This window comes from Pantherophis guttatus, chromosome 10, assembly GCF_059756535.1.
Source record: "Pantherophis guttatus breed Tessera chromosome 10, ASM5975653v1, whole genome shotgun sequence".
NCBI classification, from domain to species: domain Eukaryota; kingdom Metazoa; phylum Chordata; class Lepidosauria; order Squamata; family Colubridae; genus Pantherophis; species Pantherophis guttatus.
The window spans coordinates 24,867,860-24,891,096 of NC_142072.1; the positions used below are offsets into that span (position 1 = coordinate 24,867,860).

The 23,237-nt window shown below is 42.6% G+C and overlaps 1 protein-coding gene across 8 annotated transcripts in view; it reads right to left on the minus strand.

Annotated features, from left to right (window-relative positions):
* Positions 1-23,237, minus strand: part of COL16A1 (collagen type XVI alpha 1 chain) — a 292,947-nt gene that overhangs the window by 205,227 nt on the left and 64,483 nt on the right. For all 8 annotated transcript variants that reach the window (XM_087876808.1, XM_087876807.1, XM_087876811.1 and 5 more), the window contains exons 5-6: positions 4,633-4,756; positions 1,537-1,812 (exon numbers count right to left, since the gene is read on the minus strand). In XM_087876808.1, the coding sequence (XP_087732934.1) occupies positions 1,537-1,812; positions 4,633-4,756 (400 nt within the window). The remainder of the gene's footprint in view (positions 1-1,536; positions 1,813-4,632; positions 4,757-23,237) is intronic.

A 23,237-nucleotide genomic window follows, 5' to 3' on the forward strand; every position in this document is an offset into this window, starting at 1 on the left:
GGAGAAAATTTGGAGCTGCCTTCTCAGATTTGAAAATGTCCATACAAATCCAGAACTTAAAGAAAACACTTTTCAGTTTCCAGCAGATGCTACCTCTCCTGAAACTTTCTTAGGCTATATGGCAAGACGCAAGAAGTTTTTGAAGATTTTTCCTCACTTACAAAAGGGGAGAATCATTCAAGGAAATGGGAATATTTTGCAAATCTGTGGGTCTCCAGGTATTCTTGATGACTGTTTCAAAGGGGAAACAACCACAATTAAGAACAGAATTTCCATTGCTAAGCAAGATGGTTGTTAAATGAATCGTGCCCAATTTTATGACTTTTTTTGCCATGATTGCTAAACAACTTACTGCAACTATTAAATGAATCATGCGCTTGTTAAGCAAAACCAGCTTCCCAGAAGCCAGCTGGGAAGGTTGCAAATGGTCCAGGATGCTGAAACCATCGTAATTTACATGCCAAGCACTCAAATTTTGATCATGTGACTGTGAAGATGCTCAGTGGTGGGATTCAAGTAATTTAACAACCGGTTCTCTGCCCTAATGATTTCTTCCAACAACCACTTTGCCAAACTGCTTAGAAAGTTAACAACCAGTTCTCCTGAAGTGGTGCAAACTGGCTGAATCCCACCACTGGAGATGCTACAACAGTTGTAAGAGCGAGGACCAGAGATGGGTTTCAGCAGGTGCTGACCAGTTCTGGACAATCGGTAGTGGAAATTTTGAGTAGTTCAGAGAACTGGTAGTAAAAATTCTGACTGGCCCCGCCCCCATCTATTCTCTGCCTCCCAAGTCCCAGCTGATCGGGAGGAAATGGGGATTTTGCAGTATCCTTCCCCTGGAGTGGGATGGGAATGGAGGTTTTACAGTATCCTTCCCCTGCCATGCCCACCAAGCCATGCCACGCCCACCAAGCCACACCCACAGAACCGGTAGTAAAAAAATTTGAAACCCACCACCGGCAAGGATCCATCAAAAATCACTTTTTTCCAGTGCCGTTGTAACTCTGAACATATGGCTGCTAAACATATGATTGTGAGTTGAGGACTACCCGTATAAGCAATGTATCAACAACTATAGAGTTTATGTCTTTGTACAGCTAATATTGGTCTGCCAAGAAATAAGACTAGATGCCCCCAGCTTCTTTCAGGCCTCTGTGTCTTTTATCTGTAGTTGTAAATTAATTATTCAATTACTCTGTCACTTTATATGACTTGAGTACTCTAGCATCCGGGCTCTTAGCTCTTGCTGGCTAGGAGCCTAATGATTACTGTATTTCTGTTAGCAAATCAAGAAAACCAATTTGAATCTCTTCAATTGTTTTGGCTTAATTTTTTTCAGCTAAGCATTAGCACCAGAGAAGCTACATTGAAGCCTTGTGACTGCAAGTTGTCCTCTCTCTTGAAGGGGGAAGCAAAATAGCTTGCCCGGTTTGGAGAAAACTATGGTCAGCTCAACTTGGAGATGTACAGTATCTTCTAGCCACAGGATGTTCACATGTGCCCACCACCATCACTGCTGCCACTGTGACTCACCATCACCGGAGTCCCATGCACTGCCTCCAGCCCCACGAATGCGTTGCCTTCGCTGACCAACCGCTGGCGCAGCTGCAGAGGCTTTGATGAGATGTAACTGCAGTCGACATGGACCGAGATCACCTGGCTTTGAATGCTGACTGCCATTTTGTGCCACTTCAAGTCAAAAAGGGAGGTGATGCCTTTGCCAGCAAAGACTACGCCAATCGCTTCCCCGTGATGGTCCTTGGCCTGGAACTCCAGACTCCGCTCTTTGCTGTTGATCCCCAGGGAGAGCTGAAAAGATAAAAGGAAGAAGAGAGGGTGCTGAATAGAAGGATGTTCTAAAGAGAGAGAGAGAGAGAGAGAGAGAGAGGGAGAGAGAGAGAGAGAGAGAGAGAGAGGGAGGGAGAGAGAGAGAGAGAGAGAGAGAGAGAGAGAGAGAGAGAGAGAGAGAGAGAGAGAGAGAGAGAGAGAGAGAGAGAGAGAGAGAGAGAGAGAGAGAGAGAGAGAGAGAGAGAAGGGGGAGAATGGAGGCTGGAAGGCTGACTTCTTAATGGAGAGAAAAGGACAGAATTTTATGAGAGCTGATAAATCCAGAAGACTTGCAAGTAGTCTTCAGCTTATGATCACCATTGGGACCAGATTTTCCATTACTAAACAAGGTGGTTGTTAAATGAGTTGTGCCCACTTTTTATGACTTTTCCCCCCAAGTTTGTTAAATGAATCACCTGCAGTTGTTAAGCAAATCCAGCTGTGAAGGTTGAAAAGATTGATTACATGATGGTGAAACTATCGTAATGACATGTCAAGTGCTGAATTTTGATCCTATAAAGCTAAGATGGTTGTAAGTGTGAGAACCATCCTTGCTGCAGCCATTGTAAATACATCCCAGGTGCCTGGATTTTAACCAGGAGACAGTGAGAGTGACTTCTGACCGGTCACTTAGCGACCGTTCAAATTTTTCACCTAGCTGAAAAAGAAGACTGATGACCTGATCCAAAGTTCCAATGGTTGCCACCTCACCCCTTTGGCTACTTGAGCAGGGGCCTCCAAGGTCCAATCTATTCTATTCTATTCTATTCTATTCTATTCTATTCTATTCTATTCTATTCTATTCTATTCTATTCTATTCTACCCTACCCTACCTTACCCTACCCTATTCCACCCTACCCTACCCTACCCTACCCTATTCCACCCTATCTTACCCTATTCTATTCTATTCCACCCTACCCTACCCTACCCTACCCTATTCCACCCTACCCTACCCTACCCTATTCTATTCTATTCTATTCTATTCTATTCTATTCTATTCTATTCTATTCTATTCTATTCTATTCTATTCTATTCTATTCTATTCTATTCTATTCTATTCTACCCTACCCTACCCTACCCTACCTTACCCTACCCTATTCCACCCTACCCTATTCCACCCTACCCTACCCTACCCTACCCTACCCTACCCTACCCTACCCTACCCTATTCTATTCTATTCTATTCTATTCTATTCTATTCTATTCTATTCCACCCTACCCTACCCTACCCTATTCCACCCTACCCTATTCCACCCTACCCTACCCTACCCTACCCTACCCTACCCTACCCTATTCTATTCTATTCTATTCTATTCTATTCTATTCTATTCTATTCTATTCTATTCTGCAACATGGCTGCATTTATAGCCATTTGCATCATCCCATGGTCATGTGGTCATATTTTACAACTGTTGTGCTAAAAACAGGCACTTTCAGCAAACCCACGCCCATGACCATGGCAATTATTATATGACCACTACATTTGCTTAACGATCATCACAAAAAAAATCATAAAATCATGTCGGTCACATGACTTTTTTGTTTTACAATAGTTACGACTTACAACTGTAATGGCCAGGTCCCATTATGGTTGTAACTCCAAGGACTACCTGTAGTGATATTTTGCTATAAAAGAAATTGAACCTTAAATTATAATTAAAATGAGATCTTAAGTAATAACAAAAATCCTTAGAAAAACAGGGAGAGTTTTGTTCCGATGACGATATTACCTGGATGAAATTTATCAGGTTCCCTTTTGAACACTTTTCTTGCAAATTAACTTGGTTTAATCTGTCTAAATGTTATATATCTGGTCATAAATATATAGTAATAACAGGTAAGGAGAGATGACTGTTCTATGTTTCTGCATCATTTTTTATCCTATGTAAAAATGACTGATTTATGTGAATTTTCTTTAATATATGCATGCTTACCAGCTCTTTTCCTTTATATAATGCTTTCATATACACATTTTCCTTAATGTAATGCATGTTAATGCATAACTTAGTGTTCAACCTGCCTTGCAAAATTCTGAAAAGGTTACTTGATGCCTGACAGTCTATGGAGATTCTCGGTCATCCAGGTCATGGTTGTCCCAAAGGTGCTTTTTCAAGAGGCAACTGGACTTTCCTGTTGCCTCTTGAAAAAGCACCTTTGGGACACTGATGCCTGACACATTTGAAGGTTACCTGATGCTTAACTGATTTGGAAGACAGCAAGCTGGGCTAAGTTCTCCACCCCACGCAGAGAATATTCCTTCTGCATCACATAACTGGTGAATTCTCCATCCTGTGAGGGTTAAGACAGGACATTGTTCCATCTCTCGCTTTGATGGAGCAGGCTGTGGTGGACTCTGCAATTTGTATTTCAGCACCTTGTGGGAACTCAGCCATTACTTTAGTGTGAACAGGGTCACCACACTCAGTGACAACTTTTCTTTCTGGGTCCATTGCACAATGAATGAACACAACAATCATACATTATTAACTCAAGTTCAAGCATGTATAAACTATATGTTTATACATGCAAGCACAATCCCATTGGCACCGTTAGAGCTGAAAGGGCAAGGGATGAAGCAGATCAATCCTTGACTAATTCAAGGAAGGAAGGAAGGAAGGAAGGGAGGGAGGGAGGGAGGGAGGGAGGGAGGGAGGAAGGAAGGAAGGAAGGAAGGAAGGAAGGAAGGAAGGAAGGAAGGAAGGAAGGAAGGAAGGAGGTTTAACAGGTTAGCTAGGGGGAAACAACTGGAAAACAATGGATCAGAGAGGCGATGGAAAGACTAGACCAAGTTAGATGGTTATACCTGGGGGTATCCCTGAGGGTCAGTGATCTGGAAGAGATACCAGTTCTCTTTGGTAGTCTGCTTCTTCAAGAGTAGAGTGATGATCAAAGTGAATTCATCGGGCAAACCCCGGGGGAACAGCTGTCTGGGAATAAAGAAGAGGACAGAGATGTGAGTAGACAAGTCTTTCCTCCTTTGGAACATTTCATCAGAAGAGTTACTCAGAAGATACAACCGAGTTGCTGACCAAGTCCAATCACTAACTATTAGATCAGCCTTTGATATCTCCAGAAACTTTTCTACAGAGTCTCAGAAAAGATTTATTTATTTATTTATTTATTTATTTAATATAACTTATATGCCGTCCTATCTCCATAGGACTCAGGGCAGCTCACAACAATTAAAACAAGCCAATAAAAACATAAAATACATACATAAACAAATATTAAAACCCATTAAAATAATCGAAAACCCCCTCAGTTCAGGCTAGGCGCCGCGAACAGCCATGTTTTTAATTCACGGCGGAAGGTGCGGAAGTCAGGAGCCAGCCGGAGCCCCAGGGGGAGTTGATTCCAAAGGGTGGGCGCACCCACAGAGAAAGCTCTACCCCTGGGGGCTGCCAGCCGACATTGTCTATCTGACAGTACCCGGAGCAGGCCCTCCCTGTGGGAACGCACCAGGCGATGGGAAGCCGTTGCTGGTTGCAGATGGTCCGCCAAGTATTCTGGGCCTAAGCCATGTAGAGTTTTATCGGTCCTTACCAGCACCTTGAATCTCACCCAGAGGGCAACCGGCAACCAATGCAAGTCGTGCAGGAGAGGTGTAACATGGGAGTATCGGGATCTCTTTCCTCATAGCCTAACATACTTAAACAAAAGAATCAGGGGAGAAGAATCCTGCAGATGGATGTGTGCACATTTTGAAATTTTATTTATTTATATTCCAGCCTTATTATTTTTAGAAGTCCAGTAAGTCAAAGTGACGAAAATATCTAATATTCCTCCCACTCCAAATTTTCCACACAACAACCCTGTCTGGTGGGTTCAGCTAAGAGAAATTGATTGACCCAAAGCCACCAACCTGGCTTTTATGCCTAAAGTGGGACTAAAACTCAGACTTTCGGCCATCACCAGGAGACATTGAGTTGTATTTCCTCCTTAGGCGTGAAAAATGGTTGGGTCACTCACTCTCTCTCTCTCTCTGCCCAGACTTTGTCACAGGGCTGTCTTTGTAAGGGAACTAGGAGGAAGAAGGAGCATTAAGTTATGTTTGCCAAATTGCGTTATTTATAAAATAATAAAATAAAATAAAAAATGATAAAAAACTAAAAATGCACAAGGTTTTTAACTTTTTAAAAAATTAATAAATATATATTAAAAAGACAAAAGCTATATTATGGGATAAAAACAGTGGTGAAATGCAGCCGCTTCTATCCAGCTCGAGCGAACAGGTAGCGCCAGCGGTGGGAGGCTCCGCCTGCCCACCCACCCAGACATCATCACGTCCTGTTTTTGGCCTCTGCACATGCGCAGAAAGCTCTGTGCATGTGTGGAGGAGGCGTACACGCTCACATTTGCGAACTGGTAGCAAAGATAAGTGGATTTTACCCCTGGGTGAAAATATTAAGTAAGTGAGTGAGTGAGTGGGTGAGTGAGTGGGTGAGTGAGTGAGTGAGTGAGTGAGTGAGCGAGCGAGCGAGCGAGCGAGCAAGCAAGCAAGCAAGCAAACAAACAAACAAACAAACAAACAAACAAACAAACAAACAAACAGTAAACCATAAAAGGGATCTAGGAATCCTAGTGGACAACCACTTAAATATGAGCCAACAGTGTGCTGCAGGTGCCCAAAAACACAGTCCTAGGTTGCATCAACAAAGAGATGGAATCCAGATCATGTGAAGTGTTAATACCACTTTATAATGCCTTGGTTAGGCCACACTTGGAATGCTGTATCCAGTTTTGGTCGCCACGATGTAGAAAAGATGTTGAGACTCTAGAAAGAGTGCAGAGAAGAGCAACAAAGATGATGAGAGGACTGGAGGCTGAAACATACAAAGAACGGTTGCAGGAACTGGGTATGTCTAGTCTAACTGAGCCATGGTGGTGCAGTGGTTAGAATGCAGTATTGCAGGCTAATTTAGCCCACTGCCAGGAGTTTGATCCTCACCAGCTCAAGGTTGACTCAGCCTCCCATCCTTCCGAGGTCAGTAAAATGAGGACCCAGATTGTTGGGGGCAAGAGGCTGACTCTGTAAACCACTTAGAAAGGGCTGTAAAACACTCTGCAGTGGTATATAAGTCTAAATGCTATTGCTATGGCTAATGAAGAGAAGGACTAGGGTGACATGCTAGCAATCTTCCAATACTTAAGAGGTTGTCACAAAGAAGAGGATGTCAACCTATTTTCTGAAGCCTCTGAAGGCAGGGCAAGAAGTAACAGATGAAAACTTATGAAGAAGAGATCCAACCTAGAGCTAAGGACAAATTTCCTGACAGTGAAAACCATTAATCAGTGGAATGGCTTGCCTTCAGAAATTATGGGGACTCCAACACTGGAGGTTTTTAAGAAAAGATTGGGCAGTCATTTGTCTGAAATGGTGTAGGGTTTCCTGCTAATCCAGGAGGGTTGGATTAGAAGACCTCCAAGGTCCCTTCCAACTCTGTTATTCTGTTAAATATAAAACGACCCCATAAGAGTTAATACATGGCTAACTAAATCTATCAGAATACAAAATACTCTTAGCTAAGCAAGTCAAATACTCATTAAGGCTGGTTTGAGGCACAGGTCATCATCTGGCAGATTTTAATCACTGCTGCATAAAACCTGGCATGATTGTATGTTATAGCAGGATTAGTGTCTGCAAGCAACAGTGAGGTACAAAATTGACTTGTTGCACCCTGAGTATTTATATAGTATTGGTGAAATGAGGCTAGTATGAATGTCTAATTCATACTAAAGAAGCCTACTATGTTGTTTCTGTGTGTCCAGAGTCACAGGGACATAGTCTCTCCAAATAGGGAATTTTCCTGTCTTCTAAACAGCAGAGAGGAAGGCATGAGTAGAAGGACAATCCAAGATCATGTGACAAATTGCAGTTTGTCTCTCTGCTTCTATCCATGACTAAACCCAGGGGTGGGGAACGATGGCCCTTTTATGACTTGTGGACTTCAACTCCCAGAATTCCTGAGCCAGCCTAGATAATTCTGGGAGTTGAAGTCCACAAGTCATAAAAGGGCCATCGTTCCCCTCACCCCTGACTGAATGTCACCTTCTGTCTAGCAAACCCCAAACAAACATCTTCCATTTTAAGGACATCAGCCATATTGGATGCAAGGAAAGAGGCACACTGGTTTATTGTGATGTCCACTTGTTTGAGGGGAATTTATTAAAAAAAGTATTGTTGTCAAATCAATCAGAAACACTCTAGGTTTATTTTGGGAGGCCCTTTCAACTGTCAAGGTTGTGAATGAAGGTTGCACTTGTTTATTTCTTTGATAACTGTTCTGCTTCTGGCAACTGAAGAAATCCAACATTTAATAGGAATGATCTTCTTTTAATCAAGACTGGGTTTTCATTGCTTAATGGCAAATCATCTTTCTTCTTCTTCGGGATTGAAAAAAGGGACACCTGAGATAACATGCCAATTTCCTTAAATAAAATGGATCAAATGTATTTAAAGATAGGTGCTGATTCAACCATGTACCATCTCATTAGCCGGTCATGTCAAGCTCCAAAATCCAGGAATGACATGCTGAGTTTCTTCTAGGCAGTCTCTTTTTTATTGTTCCTCACCAATAGACAGACATCTTGCCCATACATACAATTTACTTACTTACTTACTTATATACATACATACATACATACATACATACATGCATACATACATACAACTACTTGCATATTAAAGATATATTCTGAGAGCTTCTAGGAAGGAGCTGTCCTAAACTTCTTTTGCCCAATCAAACTTCTTGCTCCTCTGAAATGTGGCCCCTCCCTCCTGGGAATCCAGACTACATTCCATCACAGGCCTGTAATAAATACAGTAGTGGCCAAAATTGTGGAAACCTTTTGGTAAAAGTGTATTTTTGAGGTTTGATGGCTAATAACACCCCCCCTTTTTTTTGGATAATCCTATTCCACTGCTGGAATGGCCTGGGAATAGCCCAGATCTTCACCCAATTGCAAATCTATGGAGCCGACTAAAGAAACTTGTTAGTCAGAAGCAACCCAGCAATAAAACCCAGTTAATAGAAGCCATCATTCAATCTTGGTTTCACATTATAACAGTTGCAGAACTAAAAGACTTGGTTCACTCCATGGGAAGACGTTGCAAAGCCATAATTCATGCTAAAAGTTACCCAACCAACGTGATAGTTTTTGTATATCTCGTTTTTTCTATGGTGATAATTTTTGTATATATTGTTTTTTCTATGTGTTTCACTTTTCTTCTTTATACTGTAACTGCTATTCTAATAGCAAATCCTTCATGAAAGTATTGCATTACATTCTTGATTAAATTATCTTTCCATTGATATATAATTTTATGGTACTACTCCCCCCCTAAAAAAGTGGTGTTATTAACTAGTTTTAGAAAATACACTTTTCCCAAAAGGTTTCCACAATTTTGGCCACTACTGTACTTCTGATCTGGCCATCCAATCATGTCTTTCTCTAAGCCTGAATTCCAGGGATATTTCATTCATTCGGAAGGTGCTTTACTAACACCCATAGTCACTGGTGCCCACAGAGAAGGTCAAAAAATGCAATCTGGCAAATGTGGTGCTATGATGCAAGTCTTCCTTCCCCCTTTGTACATATGTCAAGAGGGCAAGACTTGAATTATGAGGCACATCTGCCATCTTGCTTCTTTTGACCTCTACTAGCAGATGGTGTGGCTAATGCTCATACTTAAATATGGAATTGTCCAGAGTGGGGACCCAGAAGAAGAGTCCTGCTTCATTTTATCTTTTATTTTTCTAGGCCATGCACATGTTGAAAATCCCACAGTTATGCAACGACCAAAAGTGATGTATGAATCACATGGGAAAACCTTTTCTTATCATCCAAGGTTTAATCTAAGTGAGTTATGTCCATGGTGGAAATGCTATTAGTTTTGCAACTGAACATGATCAATGTGTTCCGGGAGCCAACAGAACCGAAAAGCCAAAGGCGAAAAGTTGAGAAGGGCAATAAGCAAATTTAACAAGTACATCAATAAGTACATCAGGAAAAGGAAATGGAATTCTATTTAACAACTACCAGGATAATAGAAGAATCCACTCTAAATGTGAGGTGGATAAAGGAAGTGCATTAAACTGCCCTGGGACAAATATCATCAGTGGATGAGGTCGGGAAAATTGAGATGATGCTCACAAGAGTGTGATCAAGGTTCCACCCATTTTTTATGTGCATCACACAACCAATGCACATAAAGATCTTCAATTGCTCCATCTTGGCTATTCTCCTGACTTTTCTGACGACAGCCTGTGGACAACTCTGCCACACCCAATCCTCCCTCTCCCTCCCTCCCTCCCTCCCTCCCTCCCTCCCTCCCTCCCTCTCTCTCTCTCTCTCTCTCTCTCTCCCTCCCTCCCTCCCTCCCTCTCTCTCTCTCTCTCTAAGCTTGGAAAGATGTCAGAGCCAAGCTCTCAGGAGGTCTGGAGCAACATCTGAGAAGGTGACAAGGATGTCTTCTCATTTCCCAGGCCAGTCTCATGCAATGGCAGGATATCTGATTTCCTTGTTTTTCTCCACTCTTCAGGTCTATCTTTCTGTTTGGATTTTGATGTCTATTGAATTATAATTCTGCATTTTGTATTTGCTTTCATTCCTCATGTGAGTTAGCTCTGGAAAGTGATATATGTAGAAAGACACATTCAGAAATAAATGCGAGAAATAGATTCCTTTCTCATCACCGTGTTGTTATGCCAGGATATTATGAAAGTCCCTTCTGTGGTTGGTAACCAAAAACAATTTAGAAGCCCTTTCCCCCCCTTCCCATCTAAAAAACAATATTTTTGAAAGATGATTATAATGAGGTCATGGCAGTTCAGAATCTAAAAAGCTATCCAATTGTTTTTTTGCTCCAGCAGCTACCGCAGCTACTAACATCTGTGTTTGTTTCTCCAGACATTCAAAATACGTCGAAAACCAGACAGAATTGGGAGATTTGGAAGCCAAAGTGAAGAAGGATCAATTTCCTCCATGGAACATTTCCTTCTCTTGCAACATTGCCGATTAGCGATGATCCATCCTGGGACACAATCAGCACCCGATATTTATTCCAAGCTTCTGCACCACAAACATTCCCAAGCACCACCTGACCCTGACAGGGAAGACTTCAGAGATAAGCTGCTCCTCAGAAGCCAGAACTCTTAAAATATAAAATTCTGCCAGTGGCTCATAAAGCTTATCACCCACTAAACAGTACACAAAGTGACAGCTATGGATTATGGTCTGCATGGGAGAGATGTTGCCAAAATATATTTTATTAGGTTGTATATGTTGCTCTGGTCCTTTTAATCCTTAAAACAACCTCAAAATATAAACCCCAATACCATTTAAACTCCAGATTAGGTCCAGCACTTGGGAATTACACGAAGGACACAGTCTCATCAAGCCAATCCTATCTGGATTTGACCACCATGGAATTCCAATATTACCAGTGTTTCTCAATCTTGGCAACTTGAAGATATGTGGAGTGGACTTCCGGGACTGGGAAATTTTGTGAGTTGAAGTTCACATATTTTCAAGCTGACAAAAGTTAAGAAACACAGTTAGATTCAACTGGGAATCCAAATAGCCAAGATAACATAGAGGAAGGTGGCAGTGGCAAACTCCCTGGCTATTCTAACAAAGGTTCAACTCAGACTTTACAATTTTAGAAGATGTCAGCACCTAGCCAAGCATAATTGATCCTAAAGTTAAGTGGGATTATGTCACATTAATGGAATACTTGGTTGGCTAAATATGATTAGATACACACATGGAATTTGTCTCTGGTACAATAGCTGTCCGTGTACATACAAAGCAACAGAATCATCATCATCATCATCATCATCATCATCATCATCATCATCATCCCAATAAGAGGAGGCAGAGTAAAGAAGATAATAAGAAGGGTAAATACGGCCATACTACACGGGTAAATATATACAGATATTAGACAGCACTGTGAGAATTACCGTGTTTCCCCGAAAATAAGACCCAGCCTTATATTTTTTTGAACCCTGAAATAAGTGCTTGGCCTTATTGCCATGTGCTCAAAAGCCCAATTGGGCTTCTTATCAGGGGATGTCTTATTTTGGGGGAAACAGGGTAGGTGTTCAGCAGATTGATGGCACGAAGGAAAAAACTGTCCATGGGTTCTAATTGTTTTAGCATGCAATGCCCTGTAGCACCATCCTGAGGGGATGAGTTCAAACATGTTTATGTCCAGGATGTGAGGGGTCTGTAAGTATTTTCTCAGCCCTCTTTCTGACCCACTCAATATACAGGTCTTCTGAAGAAGGCAGGATGGTTGAAATTGTTCTTTTTGCAGTCTTAACTATCCATTGGAGTCTGTACCAAACCAGAGAGTTATAGAAGTACAGATGACAGATGCAATAATTCCTCAGTAGACACGGGAGAGAAGTAGGAAATATCCAAGTTGTAAGTTAGAATGAAAATCCTTCCAAGATGAAGGCAGGGGGAAGCTAGTTCTGTACTATGGTTGAGAAAACTGCATGGAAGGTCAGTTGGTTGTTTGAGCTCAATTTAAGACCATCTGTAACTTCCAAAGGACAATCCATGCATCAAGGATTCTATTTTTAATCCCTTAATCTTCTATGAGCACAAGGTAGGTTCAATTTGTTAGAGGTTTAGACTCCTACACATAATAAAGCACAGCAAACTATCAATCTTGATATGATTGTGGGTACTTCCATTAATGTCAGGTGCCAAGAACTAAGAAAGACATACAGGATTCCTTCTGAGCAGTTTCCTTTATTATTCATCACCCATGGACAGAAACCTTACCTAACTAAAGCAATTATTGGCATTATCAGAGATGTATTTTAAGAATCGCTAGGGAGGAGCCTTCTTACCTCTCTTTCTCCTGGACAAACTATCTAAGCTTCATTGCCTTTTTGCCCTCTGGAATGCAGCCCCTCCTTCCTGGGAATCCAGACTCCATCCCATCACAATTAGGCTCCATTTCTTTTTTCCCTTTTCTTCATTTCCTGATAAGATATTATCCAAGATTACAGAACTAAAGGACAAGATTTGCTGGTTCCATTCTGATCATAGGACCAGTGCAGTGGTGGGTTGCTCCCGGTTCGGTCCGGTTCTTATAAACCGGTAGTAATGGCAGTGGGAGGCTCCGCCCACCCACACCGACATCATCACTGACGATCTGCATATGCGCAGAAGGTTCTGTGCATGTGTAGAAGTACGCGCACGCACTCCCATTGTGAACCGGTAGTAAAGGTAAGTAGAACCCACCCAGGGGTAAATTCTACTTATCTTTACTACTGGTTCGCAACGGGATCGCGCACACACACTTCCGCACATGCACAGAACCTTCTGTGCATGTGCAGATTGTCAGTGATGATGTCGGTGTGGGTGGGTGGAGCAGATCACTGATGACAACATCCACGGCTGTGGGCGGGGCCTCCCGCCAATTTTACTACCGGTTCTTGCAAACCGGTCCGAACCAGGGGCAACCCACCACTGAACCCACTCCTGGACCAGCGCCTCTCCTCTGCCAGGAGGTTCTAATAGGCAACTGGGTACCTTACCCAACTTAAGCCAAGAAAGAGCTTCAGACAGAACCCTTTCACAGGTACAGATTTAGCCCTGAACCTGCTTCCTCTCCACCTACCCAATCCTTCCAAACCCTTCTCTTTTCATGCCCGCTGCCTCAGATTGTGAGTGCACAAATGGCCTCAAGACGGATGTTTGCAAGCTGTCCTAGAAGCCACTTCAGGGGATGAGGAGGTAGAAAAAACTGTTCTGTCAAAGCCTTTTTATGTGACGTTCAGGAGATATGAATTGCAGAGAACAACAGGGCTACAGAAAGCCAAGGTAAAGCCATCACCAAACCGCTCGCTGCTTTTCTCCACGATCTATCTTCCTCCAAGGACCAAGCGACACAGAGAGGGAAGAGAGGTTTGGAGGGGGGTGGGGTGGGCAGTGATGAACTGAAGCAATGGCAATCCAGGTCAGATGGCACATGCTCCAGTTTCTGGAATTAATTTTAGAAGTCCTCCTGGTTAAATTGGAATGCAGGAATGACAAAAAACAAGGTCCAGTGAATCAGAGGGATAATAAAAGAAGGGGGAATTTGAACCAGTCGCCAAAGGGTTGTTTTGCTTTCAGCCTAAGAGGGCGAGAAAAAAAAAAAAAGGTGGGAGAGAACAGCAGGTACTTGCCAGACGTAGAACTATTCAGTTGCGGCCACCCAGGAATGGCAGAGGGTGCCACATGCAAGAATTACACAGCACATTCCACTGGACGGGAACTTGCCTCCACGGACTTAGCAAATAGATGAGCAGCAGGCGCTAAAGCCTCCTTTCTCCTATCAAATATCCATGTGGGAAAAAAATCCTCCCCATCTGGGGAAGTAAGATGCAGAACTGCAAAATTATACGCAGCCAGCACGACCGCTCACATTGAAAAAGAGAGCAGATGCTGGGGGGAATTTGCATTTAAAAAGCTTGCCGGAGTTCCGCCTGTTAGGGAAAGATGCACTCATAAACCCCGTGTGCTGGGAGAGACCTTGTGAATATAAATGGTGACCAAGGAGGAAAAGGAGGAGGAGGAGGCAAAAAAATAAAGAGTAGGGGTATTTCCTCAACTTATGACCACAATTGGAACCAGAAATTCCATTGCTAAGCAAGGTGGTTGTTAAGTGAGCGGTGCCTTATTTTATGACTTTTTTGCTACAGTCGTTAAGCGAATCATGTGCTCATTAAGTGAATGCAGCTTCCCCCATTGACTTTGCTTGTCAGAAGCTGCCTGGGAGGTCACAAAACACAATGCCAAAAGTGGGGAGAGCGCGTGGAGGTCGCCCACGTGCGTGCCCACACCCATAATTCAATGTGCCCAGCCCCCGCTTTTAGCACGTGATGGCACAGTGGGCCCCGTAGTCCTGTTTTTCCCCCACCCCAGGCTCCAGAGGGTTTCTAGAAGCCTGGGGAGGGCAAAAACAGCCTTCCTCAACCCCCTCCCCTCCGGAGGCCCTCCAGAGGATTGAAACAGCCAATTTCCCAACTTCCAGTGGGACCGGAAAGCCCAGAAATCAGCTGGCCGGTGCACGCATGTGCGCTGGAGCTGAGCTACAGCAATGTTCATGTGCCCACTGATATGGCTCTGTGTGCCACCTGTGGCACCCGTGCCATAGGTTTGCCATCACAGGTCTGCAACCACAGTAAACAGACGGTGATTGCCAAGTGCCCAAATTTTGATCATGTGATTTTGGGAATGCTGCAGCGGTCCTAAGTGTAATGACTGGTTGTAAAGTCACTATTTTAGTGCTCTTGTAACTTTGGATGGTCATTAAATGAATGGTTGTTTGTCAAGGACTACCTGTATGTACAAATCACACAGGCAAAAGCTCAGGCATTCCCTCCGGGTGGAATGTGGTATCCTTGATGTGTGTCAGAGGTGGGTTTCAGCAGGTTCTGACCAGTTCTGGAGAACCGGTAGCGGAAATTTTGAGTCGTTCGGAGAACCGGTAGTAAAAATTCTGACTGGCCCCGTCCCCATCTATTCCCTGCCTCCCAAGTCCCAGCTGATTGGGAGGAAATGGGGATTTTGCAGTAACCTTCCCCTGGAGTGGGGTGGGAATGGAGATTTTACAGTATCCTTCCCCTACCATGCCCACCAAGCCATGCCACGTCCACCAAGCCACACCACAGTACCGGTAGTAAAAATTTTTGAAACCCACCACTGATGTGTGTGTAGTCAAATTCCCCAGACTGCTAGTCTCAGCCTCTGGCTGAGCAGGCTGAGAATGATGGGAGTTGTAATGCATCAAAGTTAAGAAAGGTCCTTGGTGTGCTCTGAGCTTGATTGTTTTCTTGCAGACATTTTCTGGTTTTCTTGCAGACATTTCATTACCCAACTAGGTAACAGCATCAGTGCTAGAAGGAAGTGAGGTTTGATTTTTTTATATATATATACTGGTGGCTTGCCCTGTCTGTGTTAATGGGAGTGTCCTTGGGGGATCCTTGATTAGGCTGTTGCTGACTGTTAATTTACTGTCTGAGTTAAGAAGGGGTATTGAATGACCCAGGCTGGCTGATGCAGCTGCAATTTTAGCAGAGAGTCACCAAACATCCAATTCAGTGGTGGGTTTCAAAATTTTTTTACTACTGGTTCTGTGGGCATGGCTTGGTGGGCGTTATTATTTGGTATATTTGATAAATAATTGGAGATGATATTATGTTGTGTCAATGCAAATTAAGGGGATCAAAATTTAGGAGGGAAAAAGAAAAATTTGAATTAAGTTAAGAGGAAGGGTAACATCAGATTTTTTAAAATTAGAGAGAAATAAATGTTATGCCAAAAACTGAAGGTACAAAATTGTTTTAAAGATGAACACAAATTTGTACAAACTTATGACTGGGTCAATGTTCTGTCTAGAAAAGATGTATTGTTTGTATGTTTGTCTGTCTGTTTAAAAATAAAAAAAAAACTTTATTACCAAAAAAAAAAAAGTCCGCTACCTGTTCTCCAGAACAGGTCAGAACCTGCTGAAACCCACCTCTGATCCACTTGGTTTTTCCACCTGGTTTCTGCTTTGCAAGTCTCACTCGGAAGAATGAGTCCCCTCTTTGGAATTGGACTCACATTTGGTTTGGCCAGTTGTGTGTTTGCCACCCACGTGCGTTTCCCCACATCACGGGAGAAGGAAGCCCAGGATTCTTTCTGCAGCTGGATTGCAGCAATAACTTCGGAGAAGTGTTTCCCAGACTACAAACACAACAATAAATCTTTGCAAAAGGTATCCATGCTCAAATGGTTTCCACATCAGCTACTCTGTGTGCGTGGGTGGATATTTTTCTCTTGTCCACTTACCCCCTTCTTAGCCACTTAATGAAGGAGACCTGAACAAAGAGTTCTTGGCCCTTCCACCTAGGGCACTGTTGTGGATCTGGATGCAGACTGATCTCATTGCTATCTGTTCAAAGATCTGCTCTGGCTCATCTGTCTTCCTTCCTTCCTTCCTGGGCTCATGAATCACCCCAGCAAAACAGGAATCGATTGGCCAGAGCAAAAGCATTCCCCAGATTAGCCAAGCCTAAAAGTGCACCTACCAATTCCCAAGGGCTGCTGGCCTCGATTAAATAAGCATATTTTAGAATGGCCAGGAAATCAAAAGAAAGGGAAACTCTAAGGGACTTGATAGGGATGTTTAGATTTTGGGGAACACAAAGTGGAAACAAAAACTGAGTTCTTCGGGTTCATATTTCTGATCTCCTCCTATTAGCCCCATACAGTGGTGGGATTCAACCGGTTCACACCACTTCAGCCGAACCGGTTGTTAAATTACTGGCTGGCCCCTCCCCTCCCTTCCCCTCCCCTTCCAGAAGTCTCCATGTGCCCCTTTTTTGCTCCCAGGAGGCTGCAGGGAGGCCTACTAGGCCCAAAACGGGGCACGGGGGGTGCAGTATGGCCCCCCTGTGGCCCGTTTTTGCTCCCAGTGGGGTGCAGGAGGCCGAGTGTTGCCTGTCACACTCCCTGGCCATGCCCACCATGGCCACATCCACCCAGCCGGTCATTAGGGCAGAGAACTGCTTGATAAATTATTTGAATCCCACCACTGGCCCCATAGCTTAATTTGAGCAGGGATTCTGCCTCAGTCTTTCTCCCCATGTCATCCCCCAGGCCCCCACTCGGAATTGGAAGGAAAACAATGGAGCTGACAAAGTCTACATGCATTAAGCCAGCATTTCTCAACCTTGGCATCAGTAAGGTGTATAGAATTTGACTCCTAGAATTTCCTAGCCAGTGTGTGTGTACGGTAAAAACACAGGAGCACACTCTCATTATTAGAGGTGAGGGTTGTTTAGTTTGATTCTTTGGTACATTAAAATCTCAAATGCTGTGCCTGATCTCTTTCCAGGTCCCACAGAGAAAAGATATTGGAGGATAAGCCCTAAACGCTCCATCATTGTCCCCATCCCTTGGCCCCTTTGTCTCTGCTATTGAAAAAGGTGCTTGGAGTATCTTTTGGGTCATATCATGAGCATCCCTTACCACAATGTTTCTCAACCTTAGTAACTTTAAGATATGTGGACTTCCACTCCTAGAATTCCCCAATCAACCTTAAGAAGTATGGATTTCAACTCCCAGAATCCCCCAGCCAGCTTTGAAATGTGTGGGTTTCAGCTCAGCATGTGGCTGGGGAATTCTGGGAGTTGAAGTCTCCGTACTTTAAAGCTGACTGGGAATTTCGGGAGTTGAAATCCATACATCTCAAAGTTGCCTGGGGATTTCTGGGAGTTGACGTCCACACATTTTTAAGTTGAGAAACACTGCATTAAGCAAATGCCTATTTGCTCAGGTTCGGTCTCTCTCAAAACACTAACAGCTCAACCAACAGACAGTTCAAATTTACAAAGCTAACCCATGTACTGTATTCTGAAGACTTCCAATAAATGCAAGTTCAATATTGGCTATTATCCAGATGGAATAAGTAGTGGAATAATAAAAAGTGATGTGGTCATTGGACATGTGCAGAATGTTGTTCATTCCTACATATCTAGACTGATTCTGTACAAAGCTTCAAAGAGGATGGTGTTAATTTGCAGTGGGATCCAAGTTTTTTAAAAAGAAAAGTTGCTGGGTTTTTTTAGCAGGCAAGGATCCACTTATAAAGTAAAGGGAAGGTCTCTTTGCTTTGTTTCTGAATGTCTTCCAATCAAGATGGCAACAGGGATTACAGTTTCCTCTTTTTCTGTCCAAAACCAATATTTATAATTCTGATCCTGTTAAAGTATTTATATGCCACCTTATGTCGGCATATAAATTTTGCCCCCGGTGGAAAGGTTGTTGCAATCAAAGGTTTTTGAGCCAGCTTTTCATTTCTAAAACAAGAAAAGCACCTGAGCTTTCCAAGCTATTGTTCCAGATATCCAATAAACCCTTTTTAATTACAGGTCAGCAGCTAGCAGGACCCCTAGAACAACATCTGTCCCCAAGGCACGAAAGATATATTGAGGCTACAATGGTGCTGTCCACAACTTCATTGGAAATGCACTTTGAATGGTGATATATGGTAGATGAAGACAGTGTCTTACTCAATGATAGAGAGCATGAGTTTGCAAGAAAGAAAATCCTACATTTTATAGCTTGGAAATCCAATAATAATAATAAAATGAAAATATTTACAGACCCCTCGCATCCTGGACATAAACTGTTTCAACTCCTACCCTCAAAACGACGCTATAGAGCACTGCACACCAGAACAACGAGACATAAGAACAGTTTTCCCCCCGAACGCCATCACTCTGCTAAACAAATAATTCCCTCAATACTGTCAAACTAGTTACTAAATCTGCACTACTTTTAATCTTCTCATCGTTCCCACCACCCATCTCCTTCCACTTATGACTGTATGACTGTAACCTTGTTGCTGGAATCCTTAAGATTTCTATTGACTGTTTCCTAGTATGATTTGATTGCTTATTTGTTCCCTATGACTATCATTAAGTGCTGTACCTTATGATTCTTGACGAATGTATCTTGTCTTTTTATGTACACTGAGAGCGTATGCACCAAGACAAATTCCTTGTGTGTCCAATCACACTTGGCCAATAAAGAATTCCATTCCATTCCATTCTATAAAAACAGAAGGGCCGATTTCAACTGAAACTAAGTGAGTCACTGCCCATCAAAGCAGCCAAAAGCAGCAAGATAGGTAGTAGGAATGACTTGTTAAGGCCAAAGAATCAAGAGCAATACTTGGAGCTACTTCTGAATAGTACCTTTGTTGTTGTGTGCTTACAAACAGAATCTTGCCAGACTAAAGTAATTATCGGCCATAACTATAGATACACTCTGTGAATTGCTAAGGGGTATCTAGCCTTGCTCTCTTCTTGCTCATTGCACAAGCTCCACTGTCCCTGTGCCCTCTAGGAAAGAGCCCCTTCCTCCTGCAGCTCTGGACTACATTCCATTGCATGACCTTGCATCCTGTCAAGACCTGAAGCCAAGCTCAGCTGACTGCCTGAATCAGTGTCTAAGCTCATAAAACATGCTTCATCTGATTGGTGAAGTAATCAATACCCCAGAATTGCACAATAAGCAGTTCCATAAACTGACCATATGATCTGAATTAACACAACAGATTAAGCCACTAAGAAATTAACTGAAGTTTTAACCAACCAGGCTTAACTTTGTGGCAAATGAAGCCGCATGGTTTGCAACGCTGACCTGTTAATCCTGAATGAAGGCAGCTGATATGTCATATCACCAGGAACACAGATTGCTCTCCATGCATCAAACACAGGACAAGAAGTAACTGATGGAAAAACATCAAGGCAAAATCTAACCTAGAACTAAGGAGGACTTTCCTGACAGTGAGAACAATGTCAGTGTTCCAGAAAAACCCCGAACTCCAAGTAAAAACCAATTAATCAGTGGAACAACTAAACTGAGAAGGACTAGAGGTGACATGAGTGCTGCCACAAAAAAAGGGGGTCAACCTATTCTCCAAAGCAACTGAAGGCAGGAGAAGAAGCAACAGATGGAAACTAACTAAGGAGAGAAGCAACCTAGAACTAAGGAAAAACTTCCTGACAGTAAGAACAATTAACCAGTGAGAATGGCATATCCCCAAAAGTTGTAAGTGCTCCATCATTGGAGGTGTTTAAGAAGAGAATGGACAGTTATTTGTCCAGAATGGTAAAGGGTCTCCTGCTTGAGAAGGAGGTTAGACTAGAAGACCTTCAAGGTCCCTTCCCAATTTGTTATTCTGTATTAAAGACAGCTGTTTGAAAACTCATTGGCTTTAGATGGGTTGAATTAACATTTCCATCACCCAACATATTGAAGGATATTGGAATGATAGCAAGCACTCCAGGGGTGGATTCTAAATTTTTTTACTACCCGTCCTGTGGGCGTGGCTTATTTTGTGGGTGTGGTTTGGTGGTCATGTGACAATTCTTTAGGATTTAGCAGAGGTACTGGTCTACCAGGCTTTTAACTGCTTGCAGAGCTGTACCGGTCTACTCATTTGTTCTTGGAGAGTTCAGGTCTACCCATTTGTTTTTCGAGCGCACTGGTCTACCACCACACTGCCTTTTAACACTGATCAGCTGTAGGGCGGCTCTTTGAAGCCCCACAGCAAGAGTTTAAACAGTTTTTTTCCTTCTAGCTGATCATCTGGGACTCGGGAGGCAGCGAATAGATTGAGAGTGGGGCCAAATAAAAGGTAAGAATAATGCAGGCGTGGGGGGTGGTGGGGGTGGTGGGAGGACCCAGCTCCCGAACAAAGAGAATCGGTTTGGTGACATCATATCGTCACTGCTACCAGATCAGCTGAACCGTCCGAACTGGGAGGAACCCACCACTGAAGCATTCCCAAAACAAATGCAATTAGAGGTCTCTACAAGATGCAATGTATTTGTCAAAAATGGTAAAAACAGTTTTGTCCCACTGTGCTAAAAATTCTGCTTCTTTTACATATATGTGAAACATCATCACAGGTGTACAAAGGAGGTCTGGCTTGTGTTCCAGTAAGAACAATGCTCTCTTCCTCTTTTGTGTCTCTGGCAGACACTTATATCTTTGTAGTGAGTTTAGAAGATGGAGAAATAAGATCCATTAACAAGGCATGGATTAAACAAATATGGATTAAATTCATACAAAAGTAAAGATGTATGAAAATTTGTAAAACAGGTCCCCTCTAATTCACATGAAGATAAAGAAGAGAGGAAGAGAAGCACAAGCCATGATATTGCCACTGATTCATCTACATCAGACTTTTCCAGTTTTATTCTGAGATAACTAGGAGAGGATCCAGGATGGTGATGGAGGATGCAAAACATGATGTACTGTAATCCTAAGCAATCAGTCTTGCAAAGATGCCAAGGTCCAAGGATTAACTGCAGCTTCATCAAGCGAGGAATACACAGCTTTTTGCAGATAGCCACAGAATAAATTAAAGTCAAACTGCAATGACAATTGTGCTGTTTCCAGTACTTTGATTGATAGTAGCTGAACCCTGCAGTCCAAATAGCCGGATTTTAAGCAATTCAGCACAGTGATAAGGAGAATTCCATTGTAAGAGAAGCTAATGAGAAAGAAAAATTCTGATAGATGGAAATTCTTTTTAAAAAGATACTGAGAGTAGAACAGCTGCAATCAGAATTGGCAGCAAGGCTGGCTGGGGAATTCTGGGAGTTGAAGTCCACATGGCTTAAAGCTGCCAAGGTTGAGAAATACTATTTGCAATGATGACAAAAAATAATGAAATTCAATGTAGAGAAAAGTAAAGTCTTACACTTAGGTAAGAAAACCCAAAAGCACACATGTACACTGGGGGGAACCAGGCTTAATAGCAGTGACTGTGAGAGGGATCTTGGAGTCTTAGTGGACAATCAGCTAAATATGAGTCAGCTGTGTGCAGTGGCAGCTAAAAAAGCCAACGCAATCCTAAATTGCATTAACAGAGGGATACAATCAAGATCAAGTGAGGTACTAATACCACTCTATAAAGCCCTAGGAAGACCACACCTAGAGTACTGCATCCAGTTTTGGTCACCACACTATAAAAAAGATATTGAGACTCTAGAAAAAGTGCAGAGGAGAGCAACCAAAATGATTAGGGGACTGGAGACTAAAACATATGAAGAACAGTTACATGAACTGGGCATGGTTAGTCTAGTGAAGAGAAGGACCAGGGGAGACATGATAGCCGCCTTCCAGCACTTGAGGGGCTGCCCCAGAGAGGAAGGGGTCAAGCTGTTTTCCAAAGTACCTGAAGGCCAGACAAGGAATAATGGATGGAAACTAACCAAGGAGAGATTCAACCTGGAAATGAGGAGGAACTTTCTGACAGTGAGAACAATCAACCCATGGAACAGAAGTTGCCTTCAGAAGTTGTGGGAGCTTCATCACTTGAGACTTTCAAGAAGAGATTGGACTCCCATATGTCAGAAATGGTGTAGAGTCTCCTGCTTGAGGGGGGGTTGGACTAGATGACCTATAAGGTCCCTTCCAACTCTGTTAATCTGTTAAAGCAATGTGGATATAGGTAAATTTGGTGAACATCTAAAATTAAAAAAAATGAACATGTAGAAAAATTTTAAAAATGAACATGTATTAGAAAGAAGGTTAAAAACATTAAATCAGAATGTTAAAAAAGAAAATAGAAAGAAAATGATAAATGGAATGGAAGACTCAATGTTCAGAATGAGGTGAAGGATTTCTTCTTGAGATGTTTAAAAGAAAAAGAAAAGAACCAGTCTATCAACTTCCCAGTCAAGAAAGGACAATGATGACAAGAAAGCAAAGCTAGGAGGACTCAACATAGTTTGGTTCAGTCTTCTCTAACAAAAAAAAAAAAAAAAAAAGGATGAATTCCAACTGGAAATTGAAGAGTAGTATGAACAAGGAAGATTGAAATTTAGGAAAAAT